Below are 22,316 nucleotides of genomic sequence, written 5' to 3' on the forward strand. Positions count from 1 at the left end.
TTCTGCAGGAAGTCCAACCCAGATGTAAAGAAATTTATGGAGCAGCAAGGTTTTGGGGATGACTACAGAAAACTGGAATCTTTTTACATCCAGAAGTCTGTTTCTCATTTAAACTTCAGTCTTCTGCTCATTTTCCGATGTTACAAACCTCTCATCAATATTTGTTTTTCTTTTTTGACAGACTCTTGGATATTGTCACCAGTAAAGAGAAGGGCTACATGATCTGGCAGGAGGTCTTTGACAATGGTGTGAAGGTAAAGTCATGTGTGTTCCCACTGAGAGGCTTTATATCTGATTCGTTTATTCTGATTTAAATGATATGGTATAAAACAGTGCTACAGTTTTGTTATTCCACTAAGGTTTTTACCATAAAACAATGGACAAAGTATATTATTATTATTATTATTATTATTATTATTAGTGGCATTTTTTAAAGTTAAACCCTACATCATACAACACCACACCTGTCCTTTCTGACTTTGTGATCTGACTTTACATTGTGAGACACTTTATTGGATACCAAAAAACAGAAGTATGAAACATACACATACAGTATATCTGAAAAGTTACAATTTAATATGCATTTTTTATTTTAAAAAGTTAGCCTTTGGCGTGCCTATAGAGGTAGCCTGGACCGAGTTACATTTTTTAGAATGTAAATCGAGACATTTCCCCAAATGTTGCATTATTCCATTAAGTGCTCAGTCTGGCTTGTAACAATTGCAGCTAAAGCCTGATACAGTAGTTCATGTGTGGATTGGCGGTGGGGCTAATGATGAGATGAAGAGGGTGACAACAGCAGGATACAAGACCATCCTCTCCGCCCCATGGTACCTAGATTATATTAGCTACGGACAGGACTGGCAGAGATACTACAAGGCCGAGCCCCTCAACTTCAACGGTCAGTCAACAGAAAATGTCTGCTCTGGGGTTGGCATGCTTTATTCAACAGGTGTACACTTTAAATATGCACAGTTGTGACAGAAATCCAGAGTGTATCAGATATGATCAGCGACCATGGGGCAGTGCGGTTGGTCGGTAGAGTCATATATGTCGGCCTTTGGTCACTGATATGGAGGACCAACCCTGATGTATTCAGGTCCAGCAGCAGGATTAGATCAGTTTCATATAAACATGTAAATACTGGGGCTGCAGCATATGTTCAGAACCAATTCACAAAAACACATTTGTGGCATTGAACTAGACTGTTTAAAGATAAAATTGAAATGATCCCCCTAAATAAAAACCATATACAGACAGTCAAGGTCATAGGAGATGTCTTTCTCGGAAACTCTGGAAGGCTCAGACGTGTGTACTTTTCCCTCCCCTCCCTAATTTTTGATCATTATTTTAGGTTAATTACTGATGTCTGTATGTATGTGTGCTGTGTAGCTAAAGCCAGACACATTAATCCATGTCTGGAAGGGAAACCAGCAGCAATACCAGAGCGAGATGGCAAATGTTACAGCCTCAGGTTACCAGGCCCTGCTGTCCACCCCCTGGTACCTGAACCGTATCTCCTACGGGGAGGACTGGAGGGGCATTTACCGCGCTGACCCACAGGATTTCCAGGGTTTGTGTCTGCATGACTTCTTTGATTGGCCGGGCCTTTTGGACTTTGTGTTGTATTTCTTTGAGTCAGGGTTCAAACACTCATGTGATTCTGTTTTACAGCTTTGACTCTTTTTTTTTTTTTTTAGTTTATTGCTTGAAGCTTGTTACAGAGCTGAAAGTTATCCCTGTGCATATGTGTAGGCCTGTTGAATGAAGAGGGAATATTGGATTTAATTCTTACAGCAAATTAAACTGAAATAAATGTGGTTACTGTCAGCGGTGCTGCTGGTTCTCATTAAACGCTTCATTCGTTATCCAGGAACAGATGAGCAGAAGAAACTTGTGATTGGTGGAGAGGCCTGTCTGTGGGGAGAATATGTTGATGCCACCAACCTTACACCCAGGCTCTGGTACGACTCGTGTGCTTCTTTTAAGTTTACATGTCAGCTGGAGGCGTGATGACACCCTGAGGAGGTCTGTTGTTTTCTTGATTTTCTCGTCCTCTGCTTGTCTTAGGCCTCGTGCCAGTGCTGTGGCAGAGCGTCTTTGGAGCGATAAGAATGTGACAGACATCAGTGACGCCTTCAACAGGCTCTCAAGGCACCGCTGCCGCTTGGTGGAGTAAGTCAATATTGTGTCTTTATACTTGTCTATCAATTCTCTGTTTTAGGTAGTAGTAGCAGTTTCCATAATATTTACCGCGACATAGTGCGTTAACGTTTTGCAAGGGAAGTACTTGGCAAGCGCAGTGGACGGATAAATTGTAACATGGCGCTATAGGCAGAAGACGGCTTTGTATACGTTCACCAGTTGTACACCATACATAGCTCTAAATTGAATTTCTTTCCTTTGTGTTGTTTTTTGGGAACTTTTTGCCCTCCATTATGGCTCTCAAGCTTAGGTCAAGCGTGCGGTTTCTGATGATTTTATGTCCCACCTTATGACGTTACCACTGTGTTAGTGTAGGTGAGCGACATAGGTACTTATGTACAGTATGCGAGTACCATCTTACAACAAAAATCATGTTACATTGCACCGCAGTAACAGAATTCCGATGTAAGTCGTTGTTTAGTTGAACACAGCACTGATACACTCGCAGGAATTGAAGAAAACACACACAAAGAGCTTCACCAGCTCTGAGTTCCTCTGTCTTTGTTTTTATAACAATCTGCTACTATTATTTAATTGTTCTGGCTGTTTTTTTCCCTAAGGCGTGGGATCCCTGCTGAGCCGCTGATTTCCAGCTTCTGCCCCAATGAGTACAGAGGAATATGAATACAGCAAAGGAGCAGATCACACGGATGGAAAAGGGAAGGAAATCATTCAAATTTGCACACAATTTCCATCTGCCTCTAAACTGTGTAAAATCACTTGCTGAACATGTGTTATTTGCATACACTAACAAATCAACACCTGCTACATGGAAACCTTTTTGCATTGAACATTTTGACAATGTTTTTTTAATCTGCTGCAGTAAAAATAGAAAATCCAGAATTTGCTGTAACAATCTTGTTTTATACCTGTTTGTATAATTGATTGTGAATAAATAGATAAAATGAAATACTCTGATTGCTGCTCTGCTGTTCAAGTATTATGGAAGTTAAACACGTGTCCATTTTATTCCTTTTAAGGTCTTTGACATTACAGACCTACAGATCTGATGTCACAGAGAAAGTCTGTTTTGGCTGAAGCAGTGTCCATGTCACTGACGGCCAGTCTTCCTATCCCACTAATCTTCAGCTTCACTGCATCAGGAATCAAAACCCACCCATTTTCTTCAGCAGCATGTTTTGGTCCTGAGGGTTCATGGCCTCGTAAGTGTCCAGCTCCAGAGAACATGTGGCGTTTCCAGATGTTAGGGATCGCAGGACGGTGGAATAGCCCTTTAAAAGAAAATGTGTGATAAGAAAATTAAGTAAAGTATAAATCACTGTTTTAAAAACAGCATAGTCACAACAATAAAATACCATCTCACCATTATTTCCGCTAAGGGCACGGTAGCTAGCAGCACCTTGTCGTCATGGCGACTCTGGATGTCTCTGACAGTACCACGTCTCTGGGCCAAGTCTCCCAGCACAGAGCTGAGGTACTCCTCCCTCACTGTCACCTCCAGTGACATCACAGGCTCTAAGAGTTGACCTCCGGCGAGCTTCAGTGCCTGGGGTCACACATCAAACAGTAGATTATACACCGACACCGAGGCAGCTAAGAGCTGTGACATCACATTTGCTGTTAATCAGCGACCAAATACTGCGATAGGTTTACAGGTTTCACCAGTACCTTCTCATCTTAGATCTATGGCTTTACCTTGAGCATGCAGCGGGACACGCAGGCAGAGACCATGGCCGGAGATGTTCCTGGCTCCACCCTGACACTTTGGATCAGTGTAGTTACACCCTGTACTGGGTAAGCGAGTAATGGACCTGAAATTATGAGCAGACATTGGAAATCAACATACATTTAAATAAACATATATTTCAGTTTGAGGAAGTTAAAACTGAAGTTAATACCAACATTCTGTAATAACTATAAAGTACTTCTTAATCTTTATTGATGTTCTGAGACATCCTGCACTTTTCAGGTACATTTTCTTCAAAAGAAAATGATTTAAACCTAATATTTTTTCATTTGCTGTCACTCTCTCTTCACCTTTGTCGATCAATTTGATTAAATGTTATTATTGCTAATGTAGGAATTCATGAAGTTACAAGTCAGATTTGTTGAGAGTATCACATTTACACTGCATTCCCATGTGTATTTATAGTATGTTTTCCATTTTGTATTTACTGTCACACATTAATATTTTGTTTTTGTTTCAACATAGACCCGATACCTTGAAGGTATGAGCTTTGTACTCCGTTTCTCACTGCCTCTTTCATTTCCTCCGATAACTGTTCTGCAGCTTTCTCTGCAAAGGTCGATGAGTCACACGAACCGTCTGCAGAGGACGTGTCCGCAGGTTTGACCTCCAGTTTTACCGTCACCACATGTCTTCTCTCCCCGATAGTACGATCCAGTGTATCTACGTCATAGGAAAGTAGAAAATCAATACAAGATGTAGTTTATTTTTTTATGAATTTATCACAGAAATCGAGGCGTGGCTTATATTCTGATGTATATGTATATATGTATGTGTGTAAATATATTTATATATATATAAATATATATATATATATAAATATATATGTATATATGTATATATATATATATATGGATTGAGGTACTAAGGTACACATGCATTACCTTCAGCAGAGGCCTCATGAAGGACAGTCTCCCTGTAGGCCACCTGCAGTGGTCCAAGGTGAGTCTCGATTCTGTACTCTCTTCTGATTCGATCATGGATAATCTCTATGTGCAGCTCTCCCATTCCACATAAAATAGTCTGTGAATACAAATTACACAGAACATTCATTTAAACTGGAGATATGAAGAGTCTAACCCAGGCATGAGAAAACTAAGGCCGGTCCAGCCCAAACTTTTCCAAATTATATAATTTATTTCAATTATCATTATACTTCTGCCTTTTCCCTGCAATACCCATGTTTCCCCAATAGTTGGTGTAGAAAATGACAAAAGTATTTTAGCCTTTATGCATGACTTTTACATGTCATTTATCCTAGTTCACACTAACGCTCCAGCTTTCTCCTCCTGACCCTGTTCAATTCTAGGACAATTGTGGCCCGCGAGTCAAAACTTTTGCCCACGTCTGGTAAAATGACTGTACTGCTGTGGTCTTACCTGGCCAGAGTCGGGGTCAATCCTCACTTTCAAACTGGGATCTTCTCTCTGGAGGCAATGAAGTGCATTCTCGAGATCTTTTAGAGGAAAAAAAAAACAACAAACTCTTCAGAGGCTGTGAAAGTTCCTGAGGAGAAGAAAGCTGCTGAGAAAAGACCACCATCACTAACCAGCCTGTTTGGCCATGGTGGGAGGTTCTATTGTGCAAAAGAAAACTGGCTCAGGGACCTCCACTCCAGATAGTATCACGTCTCTTTGCTCCTTGAGTTTCTTCAGCCCACCGGCCTCGGTTTGCGCTCGGCGAGCTGCAGCCGCAGCGGAGGCTTTGGATGACACGATGGTGTCACCTGTCACTGTCTTCAATGACGGAGAGCAAGAAAAGACAAATGAGAAAAAAACAACCTCCTGGGTGTAGTACACAGAGGTCTACTGTACCTGTTTGAGTCCTACAGTCATTGCAATGTTCCCTGCAGTCATAGAGGCGACTTCTACATGTTGATCAGCAAATGGCACCAGCAACCTAGTCATCCTTTCACTGCACATAACAAAGTCACATTACAGTAACAATTTCGACCTGTATGTAGTATATGAAGTACACTGAGGGTTGTATTACTGCAGTGAGTACTGCGTACGTGCTGTTCCTGTTGATGTTGTGGACAGCCGTCTGTGGTTTCAATGTACCCGAGTAAATTCGGAGAAACACCACAGGGCCGCGCTGCTTCTCATGGACAACCTTGAAGGCCAGAGCACACAAGTCGTCCTTGTACCAGCGCCTGTAGAATCATGAATTAAACAGACAATCAATTCATTACATGTGTATAAACACTCAAATCAGGAATCAGATTTTTTTAAAGTAAAGAATGTTCAAAACAGTGTTCATTTAAATTTAAATCCAGTCTTAAACTTAGTCTGTGACTAAAACATTAAGTCTTTGTCCCAATTTAGTCTATAGAACTGTTTTAATTTTAGTTTCGTTTTGGTCGACGAAATATCAAAAGTATTTTAGTCGACGAAACTTAAATGATACAATTAAGATGAAATGCATAATAATAATACATTTTCTTTTAATAAAATTTGCTTTATGAAATTTAATTTAGACTTTCATGGCATTTAATAGGAAACTGTTTTATTGCACACTAGTATTATTTATAATAATGTTCCCCAGGACCATTTCTGTTAATGTAGAGGATTTTTTCCAGCTGTGCGAGTTTAAAGGATATGATATTAACTCACACTAAGTCGTGCAGTCGTTCATTAGGAGCAGGCAGGTAGTCGATGATAGCGTCCAGAAGAGGCTGGACACCCTTGTTCTTTAAAGAGCTCCCACAGAGAACAGGGACACCTTTACGGGCCAGAGTCAGCCGCCGTACAGCCTCTTGTACCTTTAGATACATTTTTAAAGTTTACTCCACATTATAAAGCAGCTTTGATTCTGTATAGCAGCATTAACCGACCCATGGAGTACTAGCTACAGTTACTCACCTTGGCAGAGGGAACGGCATCAAAATTGTCACTAAAATCATTTAGCAACAGTTCAGCAAACTCGTCATCCAGATCAGCAACCTGTGTTTGGGAACAAAAAATGTTTGTATATTAAAAGTCAAATCAAGCTTATTTTTAATCGAGTGAATATAACTGAAGTCCACCTGCTCCAGTAATGCCGCCCTGGCCTCACTGATGTCCTTCATCAGTCCTGGCTCATCATAGCCGTTTACAGATTCTGTTGCAAACTTCCGTCCATCGTCAACTAATACTGACGATTTCAACTTCCACGTCAGTTTCTGCTTTGTTATCAGATCGACTACACCAGTGAAGTCCCTCCCACTGCCGATGGGAATCTACAAAAACAAGATGCAAAAGATTAGTCAAATTGATGACATAGTTTTAACATTTTCTCTGTTTATTGATTTTGTCTGTAGAGTCAATGTCAAAGTCATGAATGAGCGTTGACTGTAGGACAGCGTACCTGCAGGAGGACTGGGTTGGCTTTGAGCTTCTGTTTAATGCTATCAATAGAAAATCTCAGACTAGGAACAAAAGAATACAGAGTTTCCAGTTATTTAAAAAAAAAATACCCAGTGAAAAGTACCCAATGTGACTACTGAAATACTCACTTAGCCGTTGGTTTGTCCATCTTATTCAAAAAACAGACACAGGGAATGTGGTGTTTTTCAGCTTGTCTCCACACAGTCAGTGTCTGTGCCTGCAGGTGTGTTTAGGATGAGAGAAGCAACAACTGTCAGAAGGCAAGGTATTTTTTTTTTAATTGAGATGTAAGAAGACATGGATTTTAACCTCAACCCCTGCAGAGGCATCAAATACTGCGACAGCACCATCCAGAACACGAAGTGCCCGCTCCACCTCAAGTGTGAAGTCGACATGTCCTGTAATCAAATCACGCTAGTTCTAGTGGCTGCACTTAGTTGAGTAATCATTCCATAATTCCTGTTGTCACCTGGTGTGTCTATGAGGTTTATTCTGTGACTCTTCCAATCAAACGTAACGGCTGCTGATTGTATGGTTATGCCACGCTCCCGTTCTTGAGCCATAAAATCAGTGACTGTGTCTCCATCGTCAACATCTACGAAAAAAAATAGGTTTGAGATTAAAAACCACAACCCTGACAGTCTCAGAATAATAGGAAAATCATCATTGTCGTTCTCTTGCACACCTCCAAGAGCTCGCGTGTAACCAGAGTAGTAAAGCATTCTCTCTGTGGTTGTCGTCTTTCCCGCATCAATGTGGGCCATGATGCCAATATTCCGAATCCTACAACACACATTTATCAAATTGATCAGGGGGAACAACAACAAGTGCATCTATTACAACTACTAACTCTGTAATAAAGTTCCTTACTTTGATATATCAGGGTTGACAACAGCCCGCAAAGATTTGACATCATCTATGGCAACAAACACAAATGTGTTATATGATCTTAAATGTTTAATCTGTTTGTTTTGTTTTTGTATTATCACTTAGCTTCTTGACATACACAAATCAAAGTGGCTAATAACATACCTGGCAGAAAGCTGTAATGTCTCTTCATGTGATGGCCCATTCTACATCTGAAGCAGTGAAGCCCCAGAGTAAATAAATGTCTTTCCTGTTCGAAATAAATAATTAAGAATATATTTTTTTGTAACTAAAACAGATTTTGACAAAAACTGTATTGCGTTTTCCCTTACCCAAATCATCCTGCTAGTTGTCATAACACTCATGATTAATTGCTTTATTTCCTCCAATTTCTATTGTAATAATTAAAATAAGCTAAAGCCATAGTAAAAGACCATTAATTAAAGAGGGTTTGGGTGAAAAATGCCAACTCTTTTCGTATGACAACACCATGATAACGACAAAACATTTAGCAGAAAAGCGAGGATTTCCACAGCAGGATAGCTTTCAACAAAAAACACAACACAAAGTAGTTAAATAAAATGTCCTTCAAAACAAAATCATCTTTCCGATAGTCGAGACATATCACGCTTTGAGTACCACCCAAAAATGTGTTTTGAGAAACAAACATCTGAGGATTATAGTTCCGAGCACGAAAGAAATCCCCGTTACGTCAATATTTACACATTTCGAATTATTTTATTCTATATATTTTTAAAAACAAAAAATATAATTTACAGCAATTATAATTTATTCGATTTGTTTTGTTTGTTAAAATAATAGATACAGCGGGCTTATTCTCTCACCGGAAAAGCGTTACGCTGTCACGTCGTACTTCCTTTAAGTTCCGGCCCTGGGTAAAAACAACACCTGAAACCCCAGGCTCAAAAGAAAATCCCCAGTATCCTACATCTTTGTCAAGTATTACCACCTGCGACGTATTAACTGCTAAGAAGAACACCTTAAACACAAAATGGTAAGAACACAACTTTTATTGCCGTCTTTTCACTTAAAAAAACTGTTTAAAACATTAGCATCTGTTGTAGCATTAGCTTAGGTTTACATGTGGCATGGGAGCGTGTTTGTATGTTTATATGACGATAGTTTTACATCTACTGACAGCTGTAGCTATGTGTAAGGTTATAAACACATATTGTTGTCTTTGTATAGTTGTGCACTTCGATTGTAGATGTCGACATTTTTTTCATTATTCTGTATTTTTACTTAACATGAGTTACATCTATTTGTGTCATAGAAAAATCAAGGCACCTAAAAAGTTCTGCTTTTTTTTTTCAAATACCACACGGTACCATAGAAATGATGGGATGGTGTGATTTTTGTTATACTTATCGTGTTGACATTGGATCGAAATTTAAAACCAGTTTATTTTTAGTTGATTGAATTTTATGTATAGTTATGCGGACAAAAGTATACTATTCACAACAAGAAAAAAGACGCAATTTCGTATAACGTCTACCGTTTATGAACACATGTTATGTATTACTAGGAAATATATGCTGTTTACCCAATGAGCCATAATTTGTAGAATATAGTAAAAAGAGAAAACTTTCAAATAAATAATTTAATAATTATGGATTACTGGTTACAAACATAAGTTCATACTCTATTGCAGGGCGCAAATTTAATCAGGTTTAAGTATAAATAGTATAAAATAATAAAATTAACTTGTACAAAGTGTTTCTAACAGGAATAAGTTATATATTAACACCATTTGTAATCCAGACTCCTCATGCTTGACACATCCAAACTAATTGTGTAGTTTTAATACAACACAAAGCTGTAGTGTTTTGTGAAGCTGTATAACTGCAACAATTGTATGCAAAGTATTTGTTTGAGCCACTTATAAAATGCTTATATTTATTATTTTGTCATCCACCAGACTCGCTGCTTGCATTGACAGAATTGAAATTAAATGTTATTTTTTTTATCATTATTATTTTTAGCCTCAGAACGAGCACATTGAGTTGCACCGCAAGCGGCATGGATACCGCCTGGACCACCATGAGAGGAAGAGGAAGAAGGAGAGCCGTGAGGCTCATGAGCGCTCTCACAAAGCCAGGAAGATGATCGGCTTGAAGGCCAAACTCTACCACAAACAGAGACATGCAGAAAAGATCCAGATGAAGAAAACGTGAGTATGAGAAGGTGAAAAGTTGTTTGGACACATGCTAGTGTAGAGAATGAAACCTGAGTCCAACCTGTATTTTTGGCAGTATTAAAATGCACGAACAGAGAAAGACCAAGCAGAAGAATGACGATAAGACCCCCGAAGGAGCCGTACCAGCCTACCTTTTGGACAGAGAAGGACAGTCACGAGCTAAAGTCCTTTCCAATATGATCAAACAAAAGAGGAAAGAGAAGGCGGTAAGTAGCACCTTACACTTTTTTTGTAAGTACAACCATTTTGAAATGGTTGTACAGACGGGTGGAAACCACTCCAATGTTTCTGACAGTCAAGAATGTCATGTGTTCTGTAGGGCAAATGGGAGGTGCCCCTACCAAAGGTGCGCGCTCAGGGAGAGACAGAAGTGCTGAAGGTCATCAAAACTGGAAAGAGGCAAAAGAAAGCCTGGAAGAGAATGGTCACAAAAGTTTGCTTTGTCGGTGATGGCTTTACTCGTAAACCTCCAAAATATGAACGTTTTATCAGACCAATGGTAAGAAATTCACAAAGTAAATATTTTAATTTTTTTTTTTTCCTACAGAAGTCATAAAATACAATTTCTTTTTTATTCTTCAATCGTAACTGACTCTTGCTCCTTCCTATATTTCAGGGTTTGCGCTTTAAAAAGGCACATGTTACACATCCAGAGCTGAAAGCCACATTTTGTCTTCCCATCCTCGGAGTAAAGAAGAATCCTTCCTCACCATTGTACACCTCCCTGGGTGTCATCACGAAAGGCACAGTTGTGGAGGTCAACGTCAGCGAGCTGGGTCTTGTAACACAAGGGGGAAAGGTTATTTGGGGTGAGTGTTCAAAGTCTGTGTAAGCATTTTACTTTAAAGTTAAAATTTTATTTCACAGAAATAGTCACTGCTTTTTTTTTTTCTTTTTTTTTTTGAGCAGCAAAACTTGAAACATTGTGTCCACACTGTTAATTTGACAATGATGTCGTGACTCGTCTTTGTTCTGCTTCACAGGTAAATATGCTCAGGTGACAAATAATCCAGAAAATGACGGCTGCATTAATGCGGTGCTGTTGGTGTAAGACTCTCAAAATGGACTTGTCCTGGTAACTTTTGATCTACACCAGGTAAATGAACACAAAGAAACTACAAATCAATGGACTTACAGGAAGATCTCGGACGCAGCTCAACTTTTTTGGATACTTGCATAAAAAAATATAACGGGGATAACGTTGTGTAAAATCTGATGTCAATAAACTTGATATGATAAAACAAATGATTTTGTTTCTTATTGTTTAATCATTAATAAAAACATTATTGTATGTACAGTATGGTGTTATTAATTTTAGAAAAAAGTTTTGTTCATTTTATGACCAACAAACAGACTCGTTGGTCATGAAATTAACAAAATTCTAAACATATTTATATGTATTTTTAATGTTTTGTCTGTGTATATATACCCCTACATACATGTATATATATATTTGTGTATATATGTATGTATGTATATATGTGTTTGTGTGTATGTATATATATAGCTATGTTTTTTGAGTGTGACTATCCATCAACATCAAGTGGCACTATTTGCTTGCCATACTTTCTGCAGCACTCTGTTATGTAGTAGGGCCATCAAGTACTTTATTTGAATCACTGTCATTCCTAGTAAACTGCTCCACCCCTCAATATGAGAAACACTGTTGTAGCTTAGCCCCACTCATGGGGCAGCGGTGGCTTAGTGGTTAAGGAAGCGGACTTGGGTCAGGTTCGAATCCACCAGCTCCCCGGGCGCTTAAAGCTGCCCACTGTTCACTTTGGTGATGGGTTAAAGCAGAGGTCACATTTGGTTGTGTGCAGTGGTGAGCTGTGTCACAGTGACAAGGAGTTCACTTTCCATATCTGCACAATAAAACACACTCTAGACTTAAGTGTATTCACAGCACTGCAAATACAAAGTCCATTTATGATTGTGATTAAATATCAACTACTGCATTTTCTTCCCTGATACATTTGCCAGTTACTAGTAAAACAAAATGGCATGGACACCTGGCCTGCATTAGTTGTACATACAGTTCCTTAATTATAGTGAGTTTGATTTAAACCAATTTAAAAAATAAATAAATGCTTTATTTTCTGTGCACTTGATAAATCACCAGAGGGGAATGACATTTGATTCTGCATTTATTTTTTAAACAAAATACAAAGAAATGTGTTCTCAGTTTCACCTCACTGATGTGAACCATACAGTTCATCGGTACAGTTCTTCAATTCCAATGTAAATTATATTAGGACAACTTCAGAGTCTAATTGACCACAGGTATAAATGTCTTCGTATCCACACTGTAAAAACTTCACTTAAAATGTCCTTATTGTGCAATAAAATACTGACACAGGAAAACTCTTAACATTTTATTTTTGATTTGTTAACCAGATTGCCAGAGTTTGTAGCAGAGTTTTTTTTTTTAAATGTTGATATTAGATCAGCATCCATGTCATTTGAAGTGAAGCAAAATTAAGGTTAAAAGCAATTTTCTTTTTTGAAAATACAGTCCTACTGAATTTAGGAATATAAATATTTCACATTGTTTCAACGGGACTATTGAGATAGATTCATACAAAAAAAAAAAACATGATTTTAAAAAGCCTTTCAGCCTTTCTTACAAAAGTCATCCAATTTCTTTTGTTAACTGTCTGCTATTAGATTAAAAGACTTCTTGTCCTGAGTTCCTGTAGTGTTCTCCTTCAGCTGCAAATACAGTGGGAAACACAAACGTAGCATCCTCACTCTCGGAGCTAATATCCATAGACTGAGATGTTTTTGAAACATAATAAATTAGATACAAGAAGTTTGTAAAAGCAAATCCTGCTCACGTTAGTTGAACTGGTGTGATACGGTGACAATTATCTAACAGTGAGACTCAGTGTAGAAAACCCCACCCACAATGTCCAGCTCTGGAATTAAAAAGTGTAGAAAACCCCGCCCACAATGTCCAGCTCTGGAATTAAAATGAAGGCCCATAAGTACTACTACTATATTGACATCATGACAGTTGGATTTAAGGCAGGTATTCAACAGGATTACATCTGAAAATGAATCAATATAGACACCATGACAGGGCTCTAAAGAAATTAGCACCGCTTTTGAAGATTTGTAATTTATGTGGGGCAAAGACATTTCTTTTTTTTTTTCTTTTTTTAAATGACGGTTCACTAGTCTTTTTGATTCATCACTTGAGTGGCACAGTTGTTACCCTTCAGTCTAAGTCAAATGCAACATTAGTGAAGGTTTGGCAATGTCTTCTGTACAGAGACTTCCTGTGAGGTCCGCAGCTCCACTTCTTCTCTGTAGTCATTGGCTGACAGCTGTGTCGTCTTTTCTTTTTTTTTTCTTTTTTTTTAAAGTGCACTTAGTGTCCGAACACAGCGTTTGTCCCATCACGCCGTTATACATAATAGTCCAACTTGCTCTCTATCGTTTTGCAGCCTTTGATGGAAAATATTCTCTCACTTTTGGGGAAGTAAATTAAATCTTTGGCCACCTGGTCTGCCACCTTCTCGTCCACCTTCATTTCTCTCGCTTTCATCTCGGCTATGATGCACTGGACGACGTGCTTGTATTCCAGAGGCAGTAACGGAACAAAGAAGTCCACCAGGTTCTTGTCAATGAGGCTGGTGCGGTAAAAGCCACCTACGGTGAAAGATTGACGGACGTTTGCAAATTAACTCTCACCCGAACTCTTTGTCACTGAAAACTTCAACAGTGTGTGAACCTTCCACTTACTTTTGTTGTTGTTGAACACTGACAGAGACAGCAGCGTTTCCAGGTCTTTGAGCTCAATATCCTCTCGTTGTTGTCCCGCTTTCCAGAAATCTAAAGCCGTCTGTGCGATGCTGTCGCCTCCAGCGTTGCTGTCAGCAAAATCAGGAACACACGAAACATAAAGGAGCAGAACTCGCTCGACAACATATGCAAATCGGTGAGTCTAACAATCTGATGATGATTCTAGTGTGCTGTTCGCCTCTTAGAAAGCAACACTTTTCCCACAGAGTTATGACTAAAATTACACTGAAAATATTTTTATACTTTGTATATCTTTCTTGACATTTTTCTATGAATTTGTTAGCCCTCATTTACTGTATGATGATGGGTTAAAGAGACACTATGCAACTATGGACTATTGCAACAATGAAAAATCACTTTCACTTTCTTCTTCACACGTGCTGAATCACAGTAATCTCCTTCCACTTGACCTTCACCTTGTTTTGGGAACTTGGGAATTTGGGAACTGCTCCTTTTCTGTAGCCCAAAAAGGTACTATCTAAAAACTGCAGTTATTAAAGGGCTACAAAATGACAAAAACTTTTTAATGAAAGTCTTCAAATGTTCACCTAAGAAAAATGAAGATGGCTTTGCGATACGAGACACCGTCCAGCTTTTCGTAGTAGTCCAGAAATGGTTTAATGCCGTCAATCAGTCCTGGATGCATCTTGTCCATTTCGTCAAAGATGAACATGGAGCGTTCGCAGTTGGTGACGTTGCCTTTGACCCACTGTTGTAACTGAGACTTAAAAAAAAGAAGTATAAGGTGTCATTAAACAAAGAAATGCATCAATTTCTGACTAACTAGAATAAATCCACCCCTGATTACCTTGTATTGAATATAGTGGCTTTGGTGAGGGAAGTGCAATGTGGCTGTGAAGACATGAACAAAGTTGCTCTTCATTCCCTCTGCATAAATGTTCTCAGCAATCAGTTTAGTGATGTAGTTCTTCCCTGTGCCGGTCCAACCGTGCAGAGAAAGTACCAGGGGCTTCTTTGGATTATTGTTGGTCATGAATCCATTCACAGCTTTCAGGATGATGCGTGTGGCAATGTGCTGCCCAAAAAGTTTGCTGTCCAGGTCAGCCTTGAGGCCTTAAAAGTACACAGCAGAGAATGATCACAGTGAGTGGATGAAGACCCACGAGCAACATTATAGGTATTTACATAACAATAACATAACTACAACAACTGCTAAAAGATTAACTATTGGTGCTGAGGTGTTGACGTTTCCTAACCTTCTCTGTCTCAATACTCATTAACATGAAGTAAACATTCTTGTTTAAAATGAAGTACTAAATAAATCAAGGCAATTTTGCTGCATAATGAGCTAATGCATGTTTCGGCAGGCAGCTATCTGCAGCTTGATAACAAAACATTACAGGGTGTGACCCTATTACAACATCACCGTGAGAATTACATTTGAACAGGTTTGCAAACTCAGAAAAGGTGACAGTAAACTGGCTATTTATATACCTTTCTCCCAAGACCCCACTTCACAGAACAACAAGAAATATATAGTAATTATGCTGAAGCAACATAAAGTGTAAATTTCAGAGATAGATCCAAATCTTCATTTCGTCGTTTCTCACCCGTGTCCCCAACCTCCAAGCTTCGTAGCCGTTTTACAGTAACTTCAATTCTATTGTTATCATATACATTTTTAATCGGTCTTAAAACAAACCGCCGGGAGAACACGTCAAACTTAATTTAGTTGAAGAACAAAATGGAAAGGATTCTTTTTTTACCTTTTGCATTGAAGTCTATCCAATTCGAATTGCAACTTTCACGTAAATAATGATAGATCTGCCGGCCCAGAGTTGCACCGACGCCGATAAACACTGTTGTTGTGAACGGGTCGAACGAGTTTACCAGGACGCAGCACGTGACGCACACGTACATCAACAAAAACAATCGTGCGGGTTTCATCTTAAAAGACAACAGATGCCGGACATTAGCCGCGTTTGCAGTGAAAACTGCACTAGAAACTGTATACAGTGAATACGCCTTTACTCTGCATCGCTCTTTTACAAGACAGGAACATCCGCATACGTCATCGACACATGACGGAAGTGTTCAAAGCCACTCCACAACACTTTCTGCACAGAATTAAAAATGACGCCCAAATAAGCGTTAACACACCAAACAGTTCATCTTATACACGAATAATAGTGAAAAACAGAAACAGTGCACTTTTGTAACACACAGTGTAAAATTTATATTTTGTTGAAATATAAATAAGCTGATTCTTTAGACATAGTTCCGTGTTTACAAATGTCCGTGTACACAAATGCACATCTCTACAAGCCGTTATTTTTTATATAATTAAAAGCATTTAGCTAATAAAATACGTATATTTTAAACAAACATTAAGTAGCACTTTGCATGTACAATGGGTGTGTTGCTAACGGTGTATCCAACCTTAACCCTAACACCTACAGCTGGTTCTACACCCTTACATATTTTAAATAAACACGGAAGTTATATTTATAACTGAAGCCCGTCATGTTCTGTACATGGGTTACCTGTGTAGTTGAACGAAATCCACTCGGGTCGACAGCACTCGTGGAAATAGTAAAAAATGTTTGGGTAGCTAGCTATGAACGCAGTCAGGGTCGCAGCCATTCCGACCGCGATGGTGGTGCTGATGGGTTCGATGGCCTCGGCCAACACACCGGAGCTCAGTAGTATCCACAGGAGAAATACGTGGCGTTTCTTCGGCTTCATATTTCACGAGTTTACGCTACTTATGAAGGTAAATGCAACGGCGCACTGCGTCTGTGCCAAAAAAGATGACAAACAGGCACAAAAGTGAAGTGACGTCAAAGTCCTAAGGTTCATCTCCTGTCACTTGTATTTGTAGCTTCAAATGAGCTAATGGAGGATAACATTTTTATATTCTTAATGGACTATTGTGACTTTCTTCAATTTTAGCAACACCGAACAATTTGGACCTTGGGATTAAATTTGGAAATATCAGTAGCTGTGTCAATTTCCAAAAAGGTAACACGGCAAGTTTTTATGTTGATGTTCGTATCCTTCATGGTTAATCAGTTTAAGGCTGTCTAGACTCATCACATTCACAAAAATTACAGTGATTAAAAAGTTGTGTTAAATGTGTTAGAAAATAAATTGTAAAAAATACAAAAATCAGGCAGCTGGCAGATGACCAATTATTAAAAAAACAAAAACAAAGAAACAAACAAAAACATCAAAGTCTAATACGTTTTTTTAACGCCAGAGCCCCACTGAGAAAAATGTTGTACAACACCTACCTAAGATTATTAAAATCTTGCCTGCATTAATTACATCTCTAAATGGTTGCAGGAAAGAGATTATTATTTATTTATTTTTACTAACAACAGCAGGGATTCTAAAGTAAATACTAACAACATAATTGAAGCTACCTATAACTGACTCTATAATAAAGTTAGTTTTTCGTTTGCAACTGTCGTTATAGTAATATAATTACAATTCTATATATATTCTATCTGTATTTACAAATCTATCTACGGGGAGAGAGAGGTTCATGTTTCACCTGTCGGAACCGTTTCTTGTTTCACTTACAGCTGAGGAGGCTTTACTTGATTAGCCTAACTTTAGACATTGAAAAAGAATACGTTTTCCTAATCTGTCTGGTAAGTGCAACCCCAAACAAGATGTAAATAAATCCTGTAAAATATAGCAATCTTAATGTAGGAAATATTTTGTTATGGGGTTCCAGGAAACGTACAGTTACACACTTACGACACAAGATGTCGCCAAATTTATTTTAAAGGGAGGGGAGAGTCCAATAAAGTAAAATATAGAAAGTACAGACCTTAAATCCTTCATCATAACAAAATACTTGAGAAATTAACTTTATGATCTGTGTGATATTTCTACCAAATTAGTGTAGACGTTATTAAAAAATACATGGAAGTGCCCTTTTCCAAGCTCCTTTTTTATGGGAAACATTCTCTGGGTCACTGCTGAGCTCCAGATGGGACCTTTGGATTCAGGCCTGAAAGCAGCAGTGTCAGCCGGACACGAAATTGCTGTGGGGGCGTTTGTGTGTGATAATCACAGCAACCTTAATTCTAAAATGGGTCCATGCACAAAGTGTGTCATTTCTAAGTGTAAACTGCAATCTTGTTTGTATCCATGATAAAGATGTTCTTTTAGTGAATGAGTGTTTCCAATGACCACTCCTTGTTGCTTCAGTGGTTTGTTGTGTGCAAACATACACACAGGGTCACGATGTTTCTTTTAATATAACACAGTGCAGTTATTGTATCATATGAAAACATTAGGAATTAAACATTTTACATTCATCACAAAGTGCGTCTTGCAATGATTACACACTTTTTTTTTACGGTTTACAAGCACACTCAGCAGACTTCAAGGTGTCAGGTTATGGGCTGCACAGGGTTATTTATAGCCGGAGACCAACCCTAACGTCATACAAACAAATCCAATCCCTCCATGTTTATCCATATTCATGACTCAAACCTCAACCATCGAAAACACAAGAATCATGCTTTATTGGCACCTGTCCCAAACGCCTACACTGAAAATTAGAGTTCTGGCTTCACTTGATTGGTTACCATGCATTTTAATATACAAATTAGAAAATGGTTAAAATGTCCAAAAATAAATAAATATTTATATATAATTTGAACCTCACCTGAGATCCTTAGTATAATCTTTAAAAATATTTTCTCAAAATTTTTTTATATGGCAAACTTTTTAATATATTTTTTGTTTGATTATTTTTTTCAATGTTTTTTGACTCCACCTTAGTCCTCAATGTTTTAGATATATCACCAAATACGTATGTTTCCAACCAAAATGCCTGATGAGTTAATGCTGTCAAAGTGGGGGGCAAGGGGCTGTTGGAAGGGAACACAGTAAAGCATTTAATTTTAATTTTTTGTTATTATTTTTGTTCCCGTTGAAAATTGCACTGAATTTTATTTTTTGTTTAATAATCTGATCTTCAAAAGGGGTCGCTGCAGAAAAGATGTGTTATCCGCTGGGTTGATGGGATAGTTTTAATGAAAATTTTGTTTCTGTTCTAAGACACATCACCAAAGATCAATGCCTGTAAGAGATAAAAATACTGTTCCTCCTTCAGAGTATAACACACTGCCCTTTGTTTTTCACTGATGCACTTGGCAAAGCCTGGGGCTCACCCCCTGGTTTTTCTGAAAGAGTTCCAGCTGGTTCAGTTGATTCAATGTGTACATCTTCTGGTCCAGTCTCTTGTATTCCTGGTTCACAACTGTCCACAGCTGTTGGTGGTGTTGTCTTTCTAACTATTATTTCATCACCTTCATCACTCTCATTTTGTTGAGCCTCAGTGCCGTCTGCAGCAAGTGGATATTCAAATGGCATGACTTCATCTGAGGAGTACATTGTCTCTGATTCTTCTCCGTCCTCCACAGTCTCCTCTGCTGTTTCCTTCCCTCGTTCACTCTGCTCAGGCTCACCAGCTCCTCCATTTTCTTGTGTAATGATGTCAACTGGAGTCAGAGGCGTTAAGTCCAGACATGCCTTTGGAGTTGCCTTTTTTCTGGGCGGGGCCACTGGCTTCTCCATTTCTGAATCATGTTTCCACCGTTCCTGATCTGAATGGCTGCTGAAGTTTTCGTTATCCAGGGTTTCTGGATAGTCTTCTGTGCTCCCCCAATCTAATTCGTCTAATGGGAGGTTTGAAGTGCTGAGTGGATCTATGGGGATCACAGTGACTTTGTCATCCTTTATGGAGACGCTCTTGTTTTTAGTAGCTTTAACCTTAACTTCCGTATCATCTTCGTCAAAGGTTCGGGTGAAAGGCTCTGTATCACATGGAGAGGAATTGGCACTGGACCTGAAGAAATCTGTGATTTCTTCCTCTGAGTTTGGCACTTGACTTTTTTCAGGCTTTGACAAAAGACCAAAATTATACACATCTTGAGTCAGTACCCGTGGACCTTCCTTAGGGCCTTTTTCTTTATCAGTTGTTTCAACCTCCACCGCAAGAGTCTCATCTATGAGCGCGTATTTCTCCAAATAGCCCCTGGCCTCCCTGTCTGAATGCCTGCTGTGAAAGGACTTCTCAGAAGTCATGCTTTCTGTATCCTCTTCTTTTTGTCGACTTCCAAGTGCTTCCTCATACAGGTCTGTGTAAAGGAAAGCCATGGCCTTGGGTTCCTCCAGCAAAATGGGGTCAATGATTTTTGGAGGTCCTTCAGGTAGAAATATGGGAGTCAAAACATCCTCATCCCTTCCAAATAAAGCTGACCCGCTTTCTTTTGAAGGGACTCTAAATGGTGTGCCTTTGGTGTCCACACCTTTGACCTCTCTGTCCAGACTCTTCATGAGGTTATCGTCTGTACTGCCGTAGAACACCTCATCGAGAAGCTCGCTGCTGATTTCCTGCAGGCTAACAGTGTCCAGTTTGTCATTATCCACAGCTATTGTGAACCTGGTGTTTGTAGACTGTCCTGATTTCTCCGAGGTTTTACTCAGCGCTGCATTGTCAGCCTCCTCTTCCACTTGTCTCACCGTTACTACAGCAGGACTTCCTGGAGCCGGTGCATCAATGAGAGTGAATGCTTCAAAGTAGTCCATATTTCCAGAAGGTCCTCCAACGGCCACTCTGGGGACTGGGGCCCCTGGAGGATCCATTGCATGTATCCCTATTGGCTGAGAAACCTCTACCTGTATAGGTATTGGTGCAGCCAACCCTGGTGGGGTGTTTAGGAACAACAGCTCATTATCATTAGTCTCTTCACTGGCTTTAGGAACAGGACTTTCTTCCAGGTATGACAGGTTGTCTGCCATAACTCTGCTTTCCTCTTCATCCACAGTGGCCAGTTTTGGCGGAACAACAATGTTAAGGATTTCTGAACCCTCAGATACCACACTGAATAGTTGTTCTTTATCTATGAAAGGGTCAGCCAGTTTCTTGTCCTTGGATCTGACATTTGGCTCAGAGATGCCCACTAACTCAGGACGTCCCGTGACGTTCTCAGAGCTATCATCGCGTTCCTCCTGTGCTCTCTTCTGAGCGCTAACTCTTTCTTTACTTTTCTTTCGTCTGGAAATCAGCTCATCATCCATGACAAAGATGATCTTTCCTGCCGGGACAGGCGCAGGTTGCATGGCAGAAGAAGTGCCATCCATCGTCGAATATCCAGCTTCCGATGCCCACGGTGTGCTGCAGCGACTTGGGGTTGTCTCCCATGCAATCCCGCTGTCTTCACCTTGCATGGTTACCATGGAGAATGAGGTGTCCATCATCAAGCACTGCATTTTAGGTTGGACATTGTCGTCATGGACAACTTCACGTAAGCTAAAGTCAGAATTACACAAACAAGATGTCAGTGAGATAAAACAATCCATAATTATTGCCTGATCATAATTATTGCTGCAGTGAATAACTGCAGTCAGTGGATCAGTGTTGTCTACACTGGGACTTTTTATATTCAAATTTTGCCCTACTTAAGAAAAATGGTAATCAAGATTAAATATGCAGTTCACATCGCGCTTATGGAATGTAATTGTTCAGACTTTGGGGTATCTGTTTTTATGTATTTGTACATAAAAAGTAAGCATCTGACTTTCTTGTTAACATTTCAGATGTATTTAATATCAGAAAATATAGTAATTTTGATACAAAGGTTTGTAATATAATTTCAGCATATGATTTGAAATTGTTGAGTCTAATTAACAAGTAAAAGGTTTGCACCTGTTTTGAAGGATCTCTACTTCATCGGTGGCTTCAAGATGTTCTTCTGCCAAGTCTTCGGGTGACAACACCCTCATCTCCGTGTCCACCTCCGACTGTGCGAAATCTTCTGTCACTGTATCCATAATTGTGTTATCTTGATAAATTTGCTGTAGCCTCTCAACACAACGCAGTGTTGTTCTGTCGATCACATTCTAAGCAAGCGAGCCTGAGTCCGGTCACCGTGTTCAGCCTGAACTTGAAATAGAAAACTGGTCTTCCAGTGTGTCACTGAAAGCATTTGCAACATGCGGAGAAGTTAATTTGTCACATGTTCACAGTCTGTCCACCTTTGTGTTTGGCATTTAAAATAATGCACCGTTAATCTGAGTTAATATGTTGTTAACTATGGGTGACAACAACTGTTAAAAAAGGTAAATAGCATTAAGTGAATGCCTGGGTCTAAATATAATT

At 39.2% G+C, this 22,316-nt stretch overlaps 5 protein-coding genes and 1 long non-coding RNA gene across 8 annotated transcripts in view; 3 read left to right on the forward strand and 3 right to left on the reverse strand.

The window, feature by feature from the left end:
• Positions 1-3,115, forward strand: part of hexb (hexosaminidase B (beta polypeptide)) — a 6,501-nt gene extending 3,386 nt beyond the window's left edge. The window contains exons 9-14 of one of the 2 annotated variants that reach the window (XM_017038616.2): positions 9-95; positions 182-254; positions 1,393-1,573; positions 1,874-1,964; positions 2,071-2,175; positions 2,766-3,115. In XM_017038616.2, the coding sequence (XP_016894105.1) occupies positions 9-95; positions 182-254; positions 1,393-1,573; positions 1,874-1,964; positions 2,071-2,175; positions 2,766-2,829 (601 nt within the window). In that variant the 3' untranslated portion in view covers positions 2,830-3,115. Of the gene's footprint in view, positions 1-8; positions 96-181; positions 255-726; positions 902-1,392; positions 1,574-1,873; positions 1,965-2,070; positions 2,176-2,765 lie in introns of both variants that reach the window. The other variant, XM_017038617.2, reaches the window with a different exon arrangement.
• On the reverse strand, positions 2,948-8,804 carry gfm2 (GTP dependent ribosome recycling factor mitochondrial 2). Its single transcript, XM_008325675.3, has 20 exons — positions 8,478-8,804; positions 8,311-8,395; positions 8,149-8,194; positions 7,964-8,061; positions 7,748-7,873; positions 7,588-7,676; positions 7,407-7,495; positions 7,259-7,319; positions 6,939-7,130; positions 6,775-6,855; positions 6,526-6,674; positions 5,925-6,065; positions 5,728-5,827; positions 5,463-5,649; positions 5,293-5,369; positions 4,798-4,936; positions 4,388-4,576; positions 3,862-3,977; positions 3,530-3,712; positions 2,948-3,437 (listed from the first exon to the last, which is right to left on the reverse strand). Exons 1-20 carry the CDS (start codon positions 8,508-8,510, stop codon positions 3,312-3,314), a joined length of 2,307 nt encoding a protein of 768 aa, XP_008323897.1. The 5' UTR covers positions 8,511-8,804; the 3' UTR covers positions 2,948-3,311.
• LOC103389999 (uncharacterized) lies at positions 3,546-5,454 on the forward strand. Its single transcript, XR_003051687.1, has 5 exons — positions 3,546-3,640; positions 3,848-3,960; positions 4,457-4,513; positions 4,804-4,855; positions 5,223-5,454. It is a non-coding gene; the product is annotated as an uncharacterized LOC103389999 (long non-coding RNA).
• Positions 8,805-9,002: 198 nt separating the features above from the next.
• nsa2 (NSA2 ribosome biogenesis homolog (S. cerevisiae)) lies at positions 9,003-11,608 on the forward strand. Its single transcript, XM_008325679.3, has 6 exons — positions 9,003-9,160; positions 10,149-10,336; positions 10,419-10,569; positions 10,683-10,862; positions 10,980-11,172; positions 11,347-11,608. The coding sequence occupies exons 1-6, from the start codon at positions 9,158-9,160 to the stop codon at positions 11,412-11,414; spliced, it is 783 nt and encodes a 260-aa protein (XP_008323901.1). The 5' UTR covers positions 9,003-9,157; the 3' UTR covers positions 11,415-11,608.
• A 1,899-nt stretch (positions 11,609-13,507) lies between these two features.
• tor1 (torsin family 1) lies at positions 13,508-17,004 on the reverse strand. Of its 2 annotated transcripts, none has more exons than XM_008325680.3 (5): positions 16,675-17,004; positions 14,979-15,244; positions 14,719-14,894; positions 14,111-14,238; positions 13,508-14,017 (listed from the first exon to the last, which is right to left on the reverse strand). In XM_008325680.3, the coding sequence occupies exons 1-5, from the start codon at positions 16,874-16,876 to the stop codon at positions 13,773-13,775; spliced, it is 1,017 nt and encodes a 338-aa protein (XP_008323902.1). In that variant the 5' UTR covers positions 16,877-17,004; the 3' UTR covers positions 13,508-13,772. The 2 variants fall into 2 exon arrangements, with proteins under 2 accessions (XP_008323902.1, XP_008323903.1); XM_008325681.3 differs by lacking the exon at positions 16,675-17,004 and adding an exon at positions 15,898-16,217.
• A 501-nt stretch (positions 17,005-17,505) lies between these two features.
• On the reverse strand, positions 17,506-22,310 carry LOC103390004 (cardiomyopathy-associated protein 5). The gene is made up of 2 exons (XM_008325682.3): positions 21,864-22,310; positions 17,506-21,467 (listed from the first exon to the last, which is right to left on the reverse strand). Exons 1-2 carry the CDS (start codon positions 21,986-21,988, stop codon positions 19,262-19,264), a joined length of 2,331 nt encoding a protein of 776 aa, XP_008323904.1. The 5' UTR covers positions 21,989-22,310; the 3' UTR covers positions 17,506-19,261.
• Between the last annotated feature and the right edge of the window lie 6 nt (positions 22,311-22,316).

Source organism: Cynoglossus semilaevis, chromosome 14 (assembly GCF_000523025.1).
Source record: "Cynoglossus semilaevis isolate Cse_v1.0 chromosome 14, Cse_v1.0, whole genome shotgun sequence".
In the NCBI taxonomy this organism is placed as follows: domain Eukaryota; kingdom Metazoa; phylum Chordata; class Actinopteri; order Pleuronectiformes; family Cynoglossidae; genus Cynoglossus; species Cynoglossus semilaevis.

What these genes read in the sequence shown, in the direction of transcription:
- nsa2 (XM_008325679.3), top strand. An exon ending in AAGATCCAGATGAAGAAAAC is followed by an intron (nt 10,337 to 10,418) that starts GTGAGTATGAGA and finishes TATTTTTGGCAG; the next exon opens with TATTAAAATGCACGAACAGA. An exon ending in AGGGGGAAAGGTTATTTGGG is followed by an intron (nt 11,173 to 11,346) that starts GTGAGTGTTCAA and finishes TCTGCTTCACAG; the next exon opens with GTAAATATGCTCAGGTGACA.
- tor1 (XM_008325680.3), bottom strand. Translation starts at nt 16,876, where the DNA reads ATGAAGCCGAAGAAACGCCACGTATTTCTCCTGTGGATACTACTGAGC. An exon ending in GCCACTATATTCAATACAAG is followed by an intron (nt 14,895 to 14,978) that starts GTAATCAGGGGT and finishes CTTTTTTTTAAG; the next exon opens with TCTCAGTTACAACAGTGGGT. An exon ending in AGTGTTCAACAACAACAAAA is followed by an intron (nt 14,018 to 14,110) that starts GTAAGTGGAAGG and finishes CTTTCACCGTAG; the next exon opens with GTGGCTTTTACCGCACCAGC.
- LOC103390004 (XM_008325682.3), bottom strand. Translation starts at nt 21,988, where the DNA reads ATGGATACAGTGACAGAAGATTTCGCACAGTCGGAGGTGGACACGGAG. An exon ending in GTAGAGATCCTTCAAAACAG is followed by an intron (nt 21,468 to 21,863) that starts GTGCAAACCTTT and finishes TTCTGACTTTAG; the next exon opens with CTTACGTGAAGTTGTCCATG.
- gfm2 (XM_008325675.3), bottom strand. Translation starts at nt 8,510, where the DNA reads ATGAGTGTTATGACAACTAGCAGGATGATTTGG. An exon ending in GGGCGGCATTACTGGAGCAG is followed by an intron (nt 6,856 to 6,938) that starts GTGGACTTCAGT and finishes TCCCAAACACAG; the next exon opens with GTTGCTGATCTGGATGACGA. An exon ending in CACCATGGCCAAACAGGCTG is followed by an intron (nt 5,370 to 5,462) that starts GTTAGTGATGGT and finishes TTCCTCTAAAAG; the next exon opens with ATCTCGAGAATGCACTTCAT.